This window comes from Crocodylus siamensis, chromosome 3 (genome assembly GCF_052110815.1).
Source record: "Crocodylus siamensis isolate JL-2025a chromosome 3, ASM5211081v1, whole genome shotgun sequence".
NCBI lineage: Eukaryota > Metazoa > Chordata > Crocodylia > Crocodylidae > Crocodylus > Crocodylus siamensis.
In genome coordinates this window covers 98,783,321-98,800,668 of record NC_143397.1, presented here as the reverse complement: position 1 = coordinate 98,800,668, position 17,348 = coordinate 98,783,321, and the positions used below count along the sequence as shown (strand labels likewise).

The 17,348-nt window shown below is 44.9% G+C and overlaps 1 protein-coding gene across 3 annotated transcripts in view; it reads left to right on the top strand.

Moving 5' to 3' along the window:
* Positions 1 to 17,348, top strand: part of PTGR1 (prostaglandin reductase 1) — a 33,512-nt gene continuing 16,164 nt past the window's right edge. Inside the window, exons 1-5 of one of the 3 annotated variants that reach the window (XM_090038841.1) lie at positions 1 to 139; positions 8,787 to 8,899; positions 11,070 to 11,115; positions 14,787 to 14,846; positions 16,644 to 16,811. In XM_090038841.1, the coding sequence (XP_089894967.1) occupies positions 8,794 to 8,899; positions 11,070 to 11,115; positions 14,787 to 14,846; positions 16,644 to 16,811 (380 nt within the window). In that variant the 5' untranslated portion in view covers positions 1 to 139; positions 8,787 to 8,793. Of the gene's footprint in view, positions 140 to 6,995; positions 7,134 to 8,786; positions 8,900 to 11,069; positions 11,116 to 14,786; positions 14,847 to 16,643; positions 16,812 to 17,348 lie in introns of those variants that run through there. The other 2 variants (XM_090038843.1, XM_090038842.1) reach the window with 2 other exon arrangements.

Sequence of the window (17,348 nt, the reverse complement as noted above, 5' to 3'; positions counted from 1 at the left end):
GCAGGTGGCCCTCCAAGGAAATGTAGATCCATAAAGTACTCACTATTTTCTTTCAAAGTTATAACGTTTCATCAGCAGAGTGGAATGATCTTACTTCTTCTGCGTGCCTGACAGCAACTGATCTGGTAGTACTGTAGCAGTGAGTAATAGCAACTGGGAATAAATTAATGTAATAAGTTTGGAACAGTTTATTGTATTCTGAATAATTAAAGAGCATCATTGTGGGTTCTTACACACTTGAAATGTTGATTGGATTATTTCTGTATTTTGTCTAAAGCTCTTCCTTTCTGCTCGTTGTAGCCCATGATTCACAACCAGGGCACCTTGGGAACCTCTCAAAGTGCCTTGGGGTGCCATGTAATGTTACCTTTGTCAAGCGTGCCGACATGATTCACAAGATGATCTTTGAGATTTCACTCAGGAATCAGTCATGTTAAAACCTGTTCTGCCCTGCTGTAGTCTTTCTAAGTTCTTTGCAACAGAAAAAAAATTGCTGTAGTCTTTCTCTGTAGTCAAAAAACAAGAGAAAACTTAGAGCTGGCATTTTTTATGGGATGGCATTTCCATCTGGGAAGAAATGTGAGAAAGGTTGGGAACCACTGCTGTAGACTGAATTTCAAACTTTTGTAATAAACAGGGTTTTTCCAGAATCCTAAGGCTAATTATATTGTTTAATTGCTTTTATACATTCCAACTGTATCTTTTTTTTTTTTTTTAGCTAGTGCAGGGGCAGAAACAGTTTGCGACAAAAATACTGTGCCAGTGTAGGAAAGGCAGAAAGTGCACGTGACCAGAAACCGGATGTAAAACAATAAAAACCCCAGACTGAGTTGTCTGTTGTAGTTTTGTTTTTCTTCCAAGTAAAATTTCAGACTTGAGTCAGGAAATACTGTAGAAGCCAAATTCTGCCTCAGTTTTGCTAGTTCTGTTAATGGAGTTACATGCTGGACATATATAGATGTAAATGAGAACTTTAGAGAGTATTAAGAATTGTTTAATTTGATTACTCTGTGTCTATTGGTATCATATTAGGAAATATGCTTTTTTAAAACAAATATGTAGTGTGTTAACAAAGTATTTCTCTTGAAAGCCAGGCAGCTAACAGAGGAGGAAGTTGCCTGGAGAGTTCACCCCAGGAGGGAGCCAGGAAGTAGGGGACTGGGAGTGTGGGCAAAGGTGCTTGGTATACATGTTTTTGTGGTATGTCTCTTGCATCCAGGACCAGAAAGATTACTTGGACAAGGGTTATGAGAAGCTGGTACTGGAGGGGCCAAAGGGCAATAAGAAGTAGCAGTACATGACTACTTAAAGAAGGAGAGTCTGCAGAATCGAAGAGGAGCAGGCTGAAGTCAGCAGCCCCTTTAAGCACTTTGCAGTGGAACTGCAGAGGAAGAAGCAGAGGAGAGGACATCTGCAGTCATGAGGCAGCCTAGAGATAGGAAGTGCAAGGCCTCAAGGACAGGGGCTCTAGAACCAAGAAGAGAAAGAAGAGTGGTGGTGGTTGGTGACTCCCTTCTGCAGGGGGCAGAGGCACCAATTTGTCATCCAGATCTGGGGGCCCGGGAGGTGTGCTGCTTGCCTGGAGCTGAATTCAGGACATCACAGAGAGTCTGCCAAAGCTCTTCCGCTCTTCAGACCACTACTCCTTCCAGCTTGTCTACATAGGCACCAATGATACTGCCAGGAACAACACTGACCAGATCAGAGGTGATTGAGGCTCTTGGCAGGAGGATTACGAAGCTTGGAGCACAAGTGGTGTTCTCTGGCACTAGCGAAGAATAGATTGAAGGATAAAGACACCCAGGAGGGCTGGGAGCTTCTAAGAGGCACAGTACTGGAAGCACAACAAGAAAATTTCCGGACGCGATAGAAGCACAAGAGGAATGGAAAGAGACAAATGTGGCTGCACAAGAAGCTTTAAAATGCCTCAAATGCAAAAGGAAAGCATACAGGCAATGGAAGAATGGGCAGATCACTAAGGAAATGTACCAGGAAATTGTCTCTGCAGGTTCTTGCTAAGTCAGGAAGACACTGAATATATTCTGATTTCATCTTCACTCCCACAGTTGAGCTGTGCCTCTCTTTCCCATTTCCAGTGGTTCCTGTTTCTTCACCAGCCTTAAATGTTTGGCAAACATCACCAAACAGGGCCCCAAACAGTTCACCCAGAATTGCTCTGTTGCCCTCTCTCTTTACATTGTGCCATGCTGTGGTCTTTCTGGGTTCTTTTCAGCAGAAACAAATGCTCTAGCATTTTTCTGTAGCAAAAAATGAGTGAAAACTCGGAGCTGGCATTTTCTGAGGGATGTCCTGAGTCTATGCAGGGTGCCTTCCCTTGCGTCCAAAAGGTTGGGAACCACTGATTTGGCAATAGATCTTTGGGCAGCAGAGTCCAGGTTGCATACCAACGTAGCCCCATTGCCCTGCAAGCTTTTGAAATGTTCCAGAAAACTTAAACAAAGTGTCCTGTGCTTTGAGATTCTTGGGGTTTAAAATCCGTGTACATTGTTCTAGGGGTTCATTCTGTTCACAGCCTAAAGGAGGCTTGAGTTTCCTGTGGTATTACAACATCATGACACTGAGGTATAACACTACAAGGCAATGACGTTGCATGTCTTTGTCTTGTCTCCCTTTCAACATCTTCATTGTTCCCTATGCTGTGTCATGCCACCTTTAGTCATTTAGATTTGATGATGCAACTTGAGGAACTTATCCTGTAAATATCTGAGCAGTAATAACAGTTTGGACATGTATGTCACCTTTCTGCCATGAATCACAAAGTGCTTTATGAAGGTGGGAAAAACATTATTTTCTCCTTACAGCAGCTTCAGAACATAAAATATACACACAAAGGCAAAAACAGTACTATGACCTGAGGGTCATTGGACAGGTGACTGAACCAGGAGAGTTGGTGTTGGTACAGAATCAAACCAGGAGACGGAGTCAGTGCCAAAAGCTATGTAAGAGGTTCAGTGGCTCTTATACAGTCCTCAAAAATTGTCAGAGGTGTTAGGCGAGTTGGCAAGCAGGCCAAAAAGATAAACATTTGTAGTACACTATAATTTGATAAAATCCAATGTGTGTTCACAGGATAGAGACACTAGCCTGGCAAAGGAGCTAGGAGGCCTGCTCATCAGCAGTCAAGATGTTGGCAGAGGCTTCACAACAGAGCCCTCACCAATATAACCCCCAGTAGGACCAGTAGGATGCTGCCAGAGGATGCTTCTGGATGAAACAGGGTGGGATCCATGGAGTGGCAGAAATGAAGATAGTGAGGACAAACAAGTATTTGGGGTAGAATCGAGGCTGGCTACAACAGGGGATACCCCAAACCTACCAGAGCCAGTGAGGGCCTACACCTCTGAATCCCCAGGTAGATCACAGTGAGTGTGGAGACCTTCCATGTGGCTTAGGGACTAGATGGTATAACTGTAGTTGGATGCAGGAGCACATCAAAGGGGCAGTAATGTGAATGTAATGTGCGTAACAGCAAGCGGAACAGGGGGGAGGGGAGTGTTTGCAGAGCTGTGCTGACTCTTAATTGGACCACAACTCTCAGAAACCCCAGGGACCGGTGAGCAAGGGAAAAAAGAAGAGACGCTTGAGGTTGGAGTAAGGGGCAGCAAGAGCAGCACGCGTATGAACCTGCTCAGCCCTACATAGAGGAATGTACACTGATGATTTTTAAATGAAGAGGCACATTTACTGAATTAGCTCCTGTAAGCTGATACAGCAAACAGGAATTCTATGCCAAAGGTACAATTTCAGGGAGAATGCAGGGGGGTTGAGACAAAGTCTGGCTCATGTAGTTTTCAAACGTGTTGCTTTTGAACAAAGTCTGTGAGTGAAATGAATCTAGTGTCCTTTGGAGGTTGAACAAGGAGCTACTATTGAAGTTAGAGGTGTGGTGCACCTATCTACTTCTACTACCAGGCTACACCGTACCTTTTCCTGACTACAAATACAAAGTGTAGGTGTGTCACAGCTTGTTCTTGACTTTTGTACTTGTGACTGAATGCCCATTGCTGATAAATGAGTTTATCTGGCCTTTCTTCCAGTTGTAATCATGCCAGTAATGATTACGGCGAGCTGGGTTTTAAGTTGGCTCTTAACTTCTGATGCTTTGCTATAATGAAAGTTTAGATACTATATGGGAAAGAGCATTTGAGGAGATGGCATGTGACACGGCTCTTATGGTTATTCTGAGTATCCAAAAGCATGTAAAAAAGGGAACTTAGTAAAGGGGGTAAACAGGATTGATTACAAACAATAGGGTTTTCTTCCAAGCTTTGTGGTGTGTTGATGACAGCTGACAGTTATTTTATCAAATCAGCTAATGTTCTTGGGCAACATTTACAGCTGTTGGATACTATAGTATGTATCATAGGATTGATATATTTTATTAGACCAACTCAAATAGTTGGAAAAATTCTTCTTTGCAAGCTTTCAAGCTTTTGCAATTTTTCCACCATTTTGAGTTAGTCTAATAAAAGATATCAGATTTACCCAAAAAACCTTGTCTGCCTGTGTCCTTAGTCCAACACAGCTACAACCCATACCCTTGTATCATAGGACTGGGTTTTTTTGTGAGATAAAAGAATACTTGACTTTATTGTATTTTTCAGTGGGCTAACACAAACACACTGACATGCCATCAATATCTGAAATTGGTGCTAGGCCCCTTTTGTCATGCAAGGTCCTAATGATCAATCAGTGCTGCCACCTTCCTAAGCCTGGTGCTTGGTGTCATGGACATGATTCGGACATGGGTGCTTGGGGCTCAAGGGGGTTAGGGGTTACAAGACTGGGAAGTCAAAAGCCAAGCATCATGAGCTAGGGAGTCCAAACACTAGAGATTAGACAGGGATGCAGGCAGGAGCTGAAGACCAGGCTCTAGGGCACAGTAATACCAACTCTCATGAAAAAATCAAGACTCCTGATTTCCAAGTCAAAGTAACTCTGACTCATGGTCTCCTGATAGAGAAATCAAATCTCGGGATTTCTTCTTTTGTCACATAGAGAGAGCATCAAGCTGGTAAGTCTGTGGAGGCGAAGGGGTGGGAGGAGGGCATATCGAGACCCCCATGGTGAAGGAAGGAGTGGGCGGAGGCTGGGGTGAATGGGGTTCCAGGGCTGGGCGGGTCATGCAACAGAGCCATGGGTGGCTGGCTGTTTGTGTGTGTGCACATGTGTCTGCCCTTCACTTGCAAACCACAGCTCCCCCAGCCCTGCTGCTGCCCCTCACTCCTGATGCACAGTACCCTGCATCTTGCCAGGGTGTGCAGGGATCTCCCCTGCCTGGGCTCCAACCCCCCCGCCCCACACCAAACCCACCCACTGCCCTCTATACCTTTACAAATAACACCCCCCCAACACACAATTAAAAAATAGCATTTCATCATTTACATTCTGAATCTCTTAATTTTTAAGTTTGTCTCATGATTTTTGACATGGTGGGATTGGCAACACTGAAGTAATTTTCAGCCAGGGTGCCACAACACGTTGGGATGCCTTGAGATCCTTTCAAGGGTGTCATGCAATATTGGCATTGTTAGATGTGTAGACAAAAAGATAAATCCAGAGATTTCAAATAGGAATCCAAAATGTCAAAACCATTCTGACCTGTTGTGGTCTTTCTGAGTTCTTTGTAACAGGAGACTTGCTCTCTTATTTTTCAGTAATCAGGAAATGAATGAAAGCTAAGAGCTGGCATTTTTGATGGGTACCTTGAGTCTAATGGGGGGGTGTCTGGCAAGGTTGAGAACCACTGACCTCAGTAAAGGGAGCTGGGGACAAGGAATCAACAGCCAGACTTGGGACCAAGGGCACTGGGGCTAGGCAGAAGGGGGACCTGTCTTGTTGCAGTGCTCTGCAAACTTGCAAAGGTTTTTACCTATATGCAGCACCACATCTGCTGAAACCACTGGTAGCCAAGGACAATCAAGGACAGCTCAGGGTTTGTGTGCCACTTTAACTCCTGACACTTGGTGCTAATTCTCTCACCTGTTTTAAATTCTGCTTGAACATAATTACAATAAGGAAGACTGAAGTCCAGGATAAGAGGTGACTGTTATTCAAAGTCCTCTGTCCTGCAATGTTTTTCATTAATGTGGAGGGGGTGAAATGTCAAGGCTTGTGACTACTGGCGGGGGGAGTCCAAGGAGTGATTGGGCTTGTGTAGAATAGACATTCTCACCTTATCTTAATTAATTAGCTCGGGCAGGTCTGGATTAACACATAGGCAAACCAGGCACATGCCTAGGGCCCTAAGTACAGCAGGCTGGCTGGTGAGCTCACCGGCAGCTCACCAATCAGAGGAAGGCAGAAGGAAGCCCCGCCCTCACTCAAGAGCGAGGTGAAAGAGAGGACCTGTGAAGGAACGAATGGGCTTCCTCATTGGTCCATTCCTAGCCTGGCTGAACCAGCACTGGGCTATCTCCATAACCTGAGTAATGCCACAGTGCCAGGAGTGCAAGAAGTAACAGTCCGGGGGGGCTGCAGTGCCCTCACCTCCTGCTTGCACATTGGGCTGCAGCTCTAGCCCGGAGTGGAAGGGAGTTGAGGGAAGCATGGATGGCCTGAGGGGAGCAGTGGCGGTGGCCAGGCCACGGTAGCAGGGTAGAACTGTGGCCTAGCATATGAACAGCCGGCAGTGGGAGGAGGTGAGGGCAGCACAGCGCATGTTTTATATCAATAAAACATTGTGTTTGACTGCTATATATATATATAGATAGATAGAGATATGATAGAGAGAGAGAGAGATATGATAGAGAGATATATAGAGAGAGATATGAAAGAGAGAGGGGTGTTTGATTTTAATTACAGAAAAACATGTATTTGGGGGTTTTTAAATCAGAGAATCTTGGATTTTTATCAGAGAATTTAGATGTTTAAACAGCAGGAATGAGGATCCCTAGTTATAGTTGGCCTTGCATGAGTTGCATGAAATGGCTTTCTGCTGCTGATTTGGCAATGGTTTTGAGGGTGGATACAGTTGGGAGGAGCACAGGAGATTTATATCCTGTAAGGTCTGCTAATTTGGTTATTACAGCCTCTTCTTTTCTGCTACAACCCTGGCAACAGCAGCAGTACCTTAGGAGCAGCAGCTGAAGAATTTTCAACACTTATTCTAAGTATCAACTTTTCTTTTTATTATTATTTTTTGCCCTTCTAGTGGTTTTTAAGGGTACAAGGGGAAGGCCAGAAATATGGAGGTATTTTAAGGAAACCATCTTAGAGCATGTTCCAGGTATAAATGATCTACTTCTGAAAAAGTAGATCATTTCCTCAGGCTTCTCCAGACCAGTTAATCTCTCAAGTACCACCCTGCCCTCCTTTTGTTTGATTTCAGATCAACAAGGCTATCCACCTCTGTTACATACACAAGAAGCTTTGATTTTATGGCTTAATGCATTTGATTCAAATCCATGTTTAGCATGTTTTAAAATTTGTGTTGCAGCACATGCTGGGTTACCTGGGTTAGAAGGGTTAGCCACTGTGTCAGGGTCAAAATTTAGAAAAAAAGTTACAGTTAGCTTTCCAAATGTGATGTGAATGTTGCTTAAATTTTTGTAACTGATTTCATGTTTGATTGTGTTGTTCTTGGTAACTGGCTGACATTGTAATGAGAGAGAGAGAGAGAGAGAGATTCACTTTGAAATCTAAAAGCCTTTAGTCAGATCTGACAAAATGTTACAGGTTACAATGCCTCTGAATGACTAAACTTGCAACAGAGCATTGAGGAGTTGCTCTGTTGCCATTTTCATTGTGGTAGCAAATAAAAAACCTAGGATTCTGGACTAGCCTAAGGGATTGACACAACACCTCATTCAATGAGTGACAGAAAGGGTTTATTTAACTACAAGTATTCAAAGTCAAATGACCCCAAACCAAAGCAAAGTCCAGTAATTAGCTATAACAGGGGCGGGCAAAACGCAGTCCGCAGGCTGGATACAGCCTGCCAGGCCATTCTATCTGGCCTAAAAAATCTATAAAATTAACGTTTATCTGCCCCTGGCTGCCTGTCATGCCGCCTTGATGGCTTGCCAAAACTCAGTAAGCGGCTCTCTGCCCAAAATAATTGCCTGCCTCTGAGCTATAAGGTGATGGTTTCTCATCAAACAGGCAACAAGAGAGACAGGCTGTTTCTTCTAGCTTCTTGAGATAGCTGGGGCGCAGCAGCAGTTGTTGTCAGAGGGATTTTTCATTCCTGAAGCACGTGCTGTTAGCTGTTTCACTTCTTTCTTATCCTGTTAATAAAATTGCTTATTATTGGTTACCAGAAAGTTCAAATTTGAATGAATTGCCTTCCTCACTGACAAGAGGTTATCCATTTCTATTAAGTTTAGAACATATCAAGGAACAGATTAACCACCAGGAAAAACAAGGTTTTGGGGAGTATCCTTGGAAAATCAAGTGAGCCACTAAACAAAACAGAAATAAATCAGGAGGAGACATCTATCACACATGGAGAATGACTCTTCCTATACATGAGTTAATTGCAAGAGAAATATTTATCATACTAATTAATCAAGGATAAACATTTCACGCAGCTGCATGCTAGACAACTAGGAGCCTGCTTGAAATCATCATGAATATAACAAGATAAACTGCAAGAGATAACTCATTATTTCTTCTTAGATGGCCTTGCCATGAACTCGCATCCTCTTGCACTATGCAGTTAGCATCAGTATTTTGTATTTTAACTTTTGTGAGTAGGCTCCAGCTCAGCATGAGTTTCAGAGTCATCACATTGCACTATTTGACTGTGCTCTTTTATTACAAAGCGGCAGGATGGTGAAGGCCAAGGTTTGGACCTTGAAGAAGCACTTCCAAGGATTCCCCAAAGCTAGCGACTTTGAGCTGAAAGAGGTGGAGCTGCCAAAGCTGAAGGATGGAGGTAAGGAGAGTGTTCCTTCAGAGGCCGGTGGTGTGACTGTGTATTTTAATCCTTCACTAATAATTTATAAATCTGTATCAAAATAGAGTCTTACCAAGTACAAACAACCAGGGGAGTTGGTCAAGAGATAGAGTCTCTTGTTCCCACAGAGAATCCTCTGAGGTCCACATACTGGAAACTCAACAGTGTTCAGGTATAGAAGTAGATTTTTAGGAGAATATTTTCAAACCTTACTCTGGTCCCATTTACATCAGTGACAAAACTCCCATCAACTCCAATGGAGCAGAGTTGGGCAGGGAGCTTTTAAAAATCCCACGTTTACTACTATGGGTCTGCTGCAGGCAAAACCAACTACTCACAGGGCGCATCTACATGTGTGCATTTATTGTGCAGTAACCAAAATTACTGCACAGTAAAGGCACATATCTACAAATGCACACCTGTACTGCACAGTAAATATGATGACTTACTCTGACTTGAGTGTAAATTTGATCCCTGTATAATGCACAGATCAAATTTACACCTGATCAATAATACACATGTAGACACCTTACTGCGCAGTAACACTATGTATGTGGACAGACTTGAGACTTTAGTCCCAAGTCAGACCACACACAGCGTTAATGCGCTTTAATGTCTGAACGTGTAGATGCTGGTCTGTTTCTGCTTACTGCACAGTAACTGCCAGAAATACCCCTGGTCAAAGTAATGCTTTTTAAAAACCAGCTCTTCTGTTTCGCCACTTCATTATAATTTGAATTGGCTTTGGACAACTGGTACTGCCTGCTTTCTGCAATTTCCTCAGTTAGAGTTTAAGAAATGAAAAGTGACAGGTGTGTTTATCTTTCTGGTTCTCTTTTACTTGTAGTGACACAACTGTAAACATAACAGAATTGTTCATGGGTCTGTTAATATAGCCACTTGCTCTTAAACTTTCTGAAGAAACTAGGATGAATTATGTTTTAAATACCTTTTTCTTAAAGACTTAGTTTTTGGCAAATAAGTTTTTAAAAACAAAATAAACCAAAAACTACCCAAGCCAACATCTCTCTTCAAGATTTAAAGGAAGAAGAGGTACATGGAGGAGTTTTAAAATGGATTTTTTTTTTTTATTCCCACAGTACAGTGCCAATTAAGAATATTTGTGGTCTATCACCACCCTCTGCTGGTTGAATAAGGAAAAGGCACTTTGTATTGGGTTTTAAAGGAAGCAGCTTCCTCATTTGGGTGTCAGGATTTCAAAGCTTCTTACTGAGAGACACTGGGTGCATCTACATGAGACATTTGCCGTGGAGTTGCCTAATTAGCTCCACAGTAAAGTCTCAGTGTCTACATGTGTGGCCTTATTAGGTCGCACTAAACTAATAGACACTGCCGTTGCTTAGTACTTATCAACACAAGTACTATCTTGTGGCGGCATTATTTAATGCACTGTAACAGATGTAGACACTGACAGGGCTGGCTGAGGCACATGGGTGCTTCAGTCTGGGGGCTGCCTGCTGAGTAGCCCTGCACTGGAGCACCCTCGTGCCCCAGCCAGCCCCTCCACAAGATGTTGAGCCAGGTTGGAGCAGCCCTGGGCTGGCAGGCTAGCCCCCTGGGTCCCTTGGCAGCTTGGGCTGCTCCAACCCAGCTCAATATGCTGTGGTCCCAGGTGCACATGTAAAGGGTGCACCAGGAGCAATAAACTCCAGCGTGAACTGCGCCGGAGTGTTTTGCATCATGCTAATTGCATGTGTATATGCACCCACTAAGAATGAAAAATGTGACCCAAAAAGCTTTCTTTCACAGCCTGGGCCATGTGTACATGCTTTGTTTGTTAACAGCTGTAACCCAAACACACTCAACTGATTTCATGTAATTTTGCTTACATATAGGGACCTACCTAATTCACGGAGGCTGCCTCCAGATTTTGTGGTCCTGGTATGGCTCTGGGCACCATTTCTGTGGTAGAGTGCAGCCCCCCTACCTCTGATTTGCCATGGGCCCCTGAAAGTCATGCCCCTAGCAAATTTGCGGTTTCTGCAAAAACCATGAAATCGTAAATTTGGTAGGTCCCTAATTATATGATATGTGGTCAGTGCCTAGAGGAGTAGCATACTTGCTTTGTAGCTTGTGATGTCTTATTTATAGCAGGTCTCAATGTAATTGCTTCCCTGTTCCATTGCAGAGGTGTTGCTTGCATCTGTGTTCCTCAGCCTTGATCCTTACATGAGGTATGTTTTCTTTATCCCTTTATGCCTAACTGTTGGTCAGGTTTTTTCTCTTGAATTGCTATTAGAACTAAAAAAGCTCTGATCATTTCTAGCATTTAGCTCTCCCCAGATCTTTCAGAGAGCTAATTGTCCTATAAAAAGCACCAGAGCCCTATTTGTGTCTTCACTACTCTGCAACAGCTATCATACTGATGAACCTAGTGACAATACAGCATCCCTCAATTTCTACAACAGAGCTGGAACACAGTTCAGTCATGCTGAGTAGGCTGGACAACCATGCTACAGCTCTGGAATTTCGCTGGGCTCTAACAGAGTTTGGGAATGCAGGACTGAACATGGTGTACATTTCTACATGAGATGCTCACTGTGCATTAGCCTAATACCCTGCGTGGTAGCACGGTGGTTAAAAACTGTGCTAATAGCCTACTGTGCAGTGTTATTAGGCTAATCCACAGTAAGCATTACAAAATAACTGTATGCTGGTGCTACTGTGCAGTAACTCTAGTTATTGCGCATCCAGTTAGTACTTTATTAATTTAATAGATTTCATAGACATTAGGGCTGGAAGGGACCTCGGGAGATCATCGAGTCCAGCCCCCTGCCCAAAGGCCAGGAAGTCAGCTGGGGTCATAGGATCCCAGCAAGATAAGCATCCAATTTACTCTTGAAGGTGTTCAGTGTAGGCGCTTGAACCACCTCCGCTGGCAGACTGTTCCAGACCTTGGGGGCTCGGACAGTAAAGAAATTCTTCCTTATGTCCAGCCTGAAACGGTCTTGCAGGAGTTTGTGACCGTTCGACCTCGTCATCCCATGGGGCGCTCTGGTGAACAGATGTTCCCCCAGATCCTGGTGGTCACCCCTGATAAACTTGTAGGTGGCCATCAGATCACCCCTGAGCCTGCGCTTTTCCAGGCTAAAGAGTCCCATGGCTCTCAGCCTGTCATCGTAAGATCTGTTTTCCTGACCTCTGATCATGCGCGTGGCTCTCCTCTGGACTCTCTCAAGCTTCTCCACATCCTTTTTGAATTGTGGAGCCCAAAACTGGACGCAGTACTCCAGCTGCGGCCTCACCAAGGCCGAGTACAAGGGGAGAATGACGTCCCGGGATTTGCTCGAGAAGCATCTATGGATGCACGCCAGCATTTTGGTTGCTTTACTAGCCGCAGCATCGCATTGCAGGCTCATGTTCATCTTGTGGTCAATGATGACCCCCAAGTCTTTTTCTTCTGTAGTGCTAACCAACGTAGCACTGCCGAGCCTATAAGGGTGCTGCAGGTTTTTCCTCCCAAGGTGGAGAACCTTGCATTTTTCGGTGTTAAACACCATGAGGTTCTTGTCTGCCCATTTGCTGAGCTTGTCCAGGTCAGCCTGGATCACCCGCCTATGTTCTGGCGTGGATGCTTTCCCCCAAAGTTTGGTGTCATCGGCGAACTTGGCCAGTCCACTCCTGACTCCAATGTCCACATCGTTAATGAAGATGTTGAACAGTATCGGTCCCAGGACAGAGCCTTGAGGGACCCCACTGGTCACAGGGCACCACGATGAGTGACTGCCATCAATCACAACCCTCTGGGTCCGACCACGAAGCCAATTTCCCAGCCAGCGGATCGTGGTGGAGCCAAAGCCACAACTGGGCAGTTTGGCCAAGAGATGATCATGGGATACCAGATCAAAAGCTTTTTTGAAGTCAAGATATATGACATCAATCTCTTCTCCCTTGTCCAGGTGATAGGTCACCTGGTCATAGAAGGAAATGAGATTGGTCAAACAAGACCTACCCGCAACAAACCCGTGCTGGCTGTCCCTTAGAATGTTAGCCTGGGCCAGTCCCTCAAGGATGGCCTCCTTAATAAACTTTTCTAAGATCTTCCCCAGGATAGAAGTCAGGCTAATGGGCCTGTAGTTAGCCGGATCCACTCTCCTCCCTTTCTTGAAGATCGGCACCACATTGGCCTTCTTCCAGTCTTCGGGCACTACACCAGAGCGCCAGGAGTTTTCAAAGATCCGTGCCAGGGGCTGGGCTATGACGCTCGCCAGCTCCTTGAGTACCCTGGGGTGCAGGTTGTCAGGGCCAGCTGACTTGAAGGTATCCAGGTTCTCAAGGTGTTCCTTCACGAGGTCAGCATTGATGGAGGGTAGGGGATCCCCCTCACCCAGATTTCCCTGTCCCATAGCAGGCATGGGCATCCCGTGTGACTGATGAAAGACTGACGCAAAGTACCTATTTAATAGGTTGGCTTTTTCCTGGGCGTCAGTTGTCAGTTGCCCCATCTGGTTTAGCAGGGGTCCAACATTGCCCTTGCTTTTCCTCCGGCTCCCCACATATCTGAAAAAGGACTTTTTGTTGTCCTTGATGCCTGAAGCTAGTTGGAGTTCAGTTGCAGCCTTGGCTTTCCTGGTTTGCTCCCTGCAGGACCGGACCAGCGCGGAGTAATCCTCCTTGGAGGTGAATCCCGTCCTCCATCCTTTGTAGGCTTTCCTTTTTAGCCACAGTAGGTTCGCTAGGTCTCTGGAGAACCAGGGGGACTGCTGTGCCTTCTTGCTGCCTTTCCTCCGTGTTGGAATAGATTTAGCTTGTGCGCTGAGGATCGCTTCCTTGAGAAGCAACCACTCTTCTTGAACTCCCAACTCCCTGTGGTCATGGTCCCTGAGGGCCTGACTGACTAGCCTCTTGAGCTTGTCAAAGTCAGCTTTTCTGAAGTCAAGGACTTCTGTGTTGCTGACTGACTTGCCAGCTTTACGGCAGATGGTGAAGGTGATCAGCTCGTGGTCGCTGTCACCCAACTTCCCATCAATCACTAGGTCGCCGATTAGGTCGTCCCCCGTAGCCAGTACCAGGTCAAGCAGCGCTTTGCCTCTCGTTGGCCCATAGACTTCTTGAGTCAGGTAGAGGTCATCCACGCACGAGAGAAAGCTTTGCGCCCGCTCAGATTTAGCTGAGTGATCTTCCCACGAGATGTCTGGGTAATTGTAGTCACCCATGACAACCAAGGTCCTGGAGCAAGCGGCCTCAGTCAGTTCCCGGGTGAACTCCTGGTCAAGCTCGGGACTTTGAAGTACTTAAGCAAGTACTAAACTAAATACGCAGTAACTAAGGCGCATTAATGAACATGTAGATGTGCCCAGTGGTCTGCAAGTTCTAACTCTAGCACATTCTAATAGAACCATGCAGCCCCAGCTGAAATCAAGACACCCTTATGTCAGGTGTTGCTTATGTACTCAGCAAGGACAAGCCCTGGCCTAAAGGGTTAGTAATCTAAGTAGACAGGTGAGAGAAAGGTAGTATTGTTATCCCTATGGTATTAATGGGGCATTAAGATATAGAGGTCACAAAGGACACTTGTTGTAGACTCAGGAAATGAATTCAGTTCTTCTGAGAATCAGCCTTATCTTCACAGCTTTAGCTGTGTTCTTTAATTGCAGTTTAACCTTGTAACAGCCTGGGGCTACCCTTCTGTAACTCGTTATTCCAGTATAGTAGTTGCATGAGAGAGCAAGAACATTTTCATTGTTGTGTCTTGTTTCACATGACAGCCTAATTGTTCTCTCTGCAGAGTGGGACCTTTGATGCACCATGTCTTAGCCAGAAAATGGGTAATATACTGTAGTGAGTGTAGAGTGTCATTTCAGGCACTTACTATAATGCTATATCTCCATTTGGTCTGTTTTAGGCCTTACAGTCAGATGTCCTTGAAGGAAGGGGACAAAATGATGGGCAGTCAAGTTGCTAGGTAAGGTCTTCATTGGTTTGTTGCTTCATTTTTTCCTAATTTATTATCCTTTTGCACAGGAGACTTGAAGGCCTAGAAATGGTTGTTTGTAGCTTACATTACCTTTTCCCACTACTGCTTAGATGTTGCTTAAGTCTGATTGTGCACTCCTTACCTTTGGAGTAGGGCTGTGCAAAATACCATCGTTTCATTTCAATGTCCATTTCACCATTTTGAAGGGACAGTGTTTCGTTTTGTCGTTTCACTTTGTTTCAAAGAGCTGTCCCATTTCATTTCATTGAAACTGTTTCACTGTTTCGACGCGTTTTGATGTTTCACCCATAGGCTATAGTGGGAAATCATGAAAATGCCTAAAACTTTGTTATTTCTTGCCTGATTTGAATGAAAATTGCAGGGATGCTAGTGCCTTCTGAGGGCATGAAGCCTGCCAAGTTTCAAAGAGGTAGGTGCAGAGGTTTCTTGGAAACTGCACCTCAAACTTCAAAAAGCAAAAGTGGTGACACTTGCCGTAGCGGCAGCCTCCTGTCATCCAGCATGCAGTTCCAGGAGCCCACAGCCCCAGGAGGGCTTTGGGGCTGAGCCGGACTCATCCCAGGGGTGAAGGCCCCTGGATCTGCACTGGATGACAGGAGGCTGCTGCTGCTGCTACCTGGAACTGGTGCTGGGCACAGCCCTCACCCAGTGCTGGGGAAGACCCCAGGCAGCAGCGGCAGCTTCCTGACATCCGGTCTGGTGCAGCCCCATGGAGCTCAGCCCGGTGACGGGAGGCGGAGTGCAGTCCTGGCTCTTCCTGCCTCTCGCTGCCGGGCTAAGCTCCATAGGGCTGGCGGAGCCGACTGGAGTACAGCTCTGGCTCTCCCCACCTCCTGCCACTGGGCTGCGCTCCAAGCAGCTCCACAGCCCCATGGAGTGAAATGTCTTCAGCATGGTTTTCTGAATAGGGAATTGTTCATTTCACCTGATCTTTAGGAGCTTTTCTAACATACCATATTTTCTCTTATACTAGACACACTTTCCCCGCCAAAGTGGCAGCCATATATTAAGTGGGGAAACTGATTTTCTGCCCAAAACACAAGCGCCCTGCTTTGATTCCTGTTCCACAGTGCAGTTGCATTACTATTCAGGCAGCTAAGGTGTTAACAATCATTTCTCCTTTTTAATGGCTTTGTTCCACTAATCAAGCTTACTTTTCTTCAGGCAATTTTCCTGTCTGTTACCTGCTTCTGGTCACTCTCTTCCTATTTAACAACCACAAAGACTGTTTAACTTTTCAGAATCATAGGCCCATCCATGGAGAGCAGTCTTTAGCAACAGCTAGCATTACAGCTTTAGTTAAGCAGGAAAAGGAGGGTGAATCAGCTGAAGATTAGGTTCTGCCACTACTCTGTGCAGTTGTAACTCTGGAAAAGTCTTTTTTTTTTTTTTTCCTTCATTCAACCTTTCAAACACAATTGTGTGTATTATATTCTGGAGTGTGTTGTAGCTGAGAAAATATAGTATATTCAGAACAGAGGAATTGCCATAATGGATAAGACCCATGGTTCATTTAACCAGATGTCCTTCCAGTGATGGTGACCGTTACCAGCTGTTTCAGAAAAAGGTGCAAGAAACCTACAATGTAGGCAGTTACGAGTTAAATCCAACTCCACAGAGCATTTCCTCCTAATACCCATATGGCACAACTTATCCTTATGTAAAAATGTAATACAACTAGGGTAAAGGAAGGCAGGGGGAGTGCCTGTTGGTGCCCAATAACAGGATACACTTGTGATATATGATTTGTTTTTGTTTTTGTAGGATTGTGGAAAGCAAGAATCCCACCTACCATATAGGGACATTTGCTGTGGCTAATGTAGGCTGGACAACCCACTTCATTTCTAATGGGAAAGACCTGCAGCTGCTGCCTTCTCCCTGGCCAGAGACACTCCCCAAATCTTTGGCTCTTGGGACTATTGGTATGCCAGGGTGAGTTACAGGGCACACTAACAGAGGGCAGCTGAACATTGCTGCATGGGGAATTGTCAGCGTCACTTCACAATACTCGAGTTGAACCAGTGCATACTCTGAGATGGTCCTTGCCTTGAAAAGGGGTTGAATTTTGTTCTATCCTCTGGATGGGAGGATTTTAATTTTATCTACACCCTCATCTGAAACTGTTCTACCCACATTGTCGAGTGCAGTCTTATTTCAGCCATCTGTTTTAGGAACAGGATTATGAGCTGCTAAGAGGCTGGAAATAAAAAGAAGATCAAAGACTCAGTTCAATGTACACTGAAGTCAATAGAAAGGCTCCTGCAGACTTCAAAGGTAGTTGGACTGAGCAGACCCAAAAACAATTACAGAGTAACTCTCAGAGAAATCCACATTAGCAGCACCCCTGCTCTAGAGGCAGGAGACAGGCCATGCCACTTACACAATGACCAGGCAACAAAAAAAAACCACAACTCAGGTTTTGGTTTTTGTTTTATTTTTGCTTTTCTCCAATTCTTTTTTTGAGCAAGA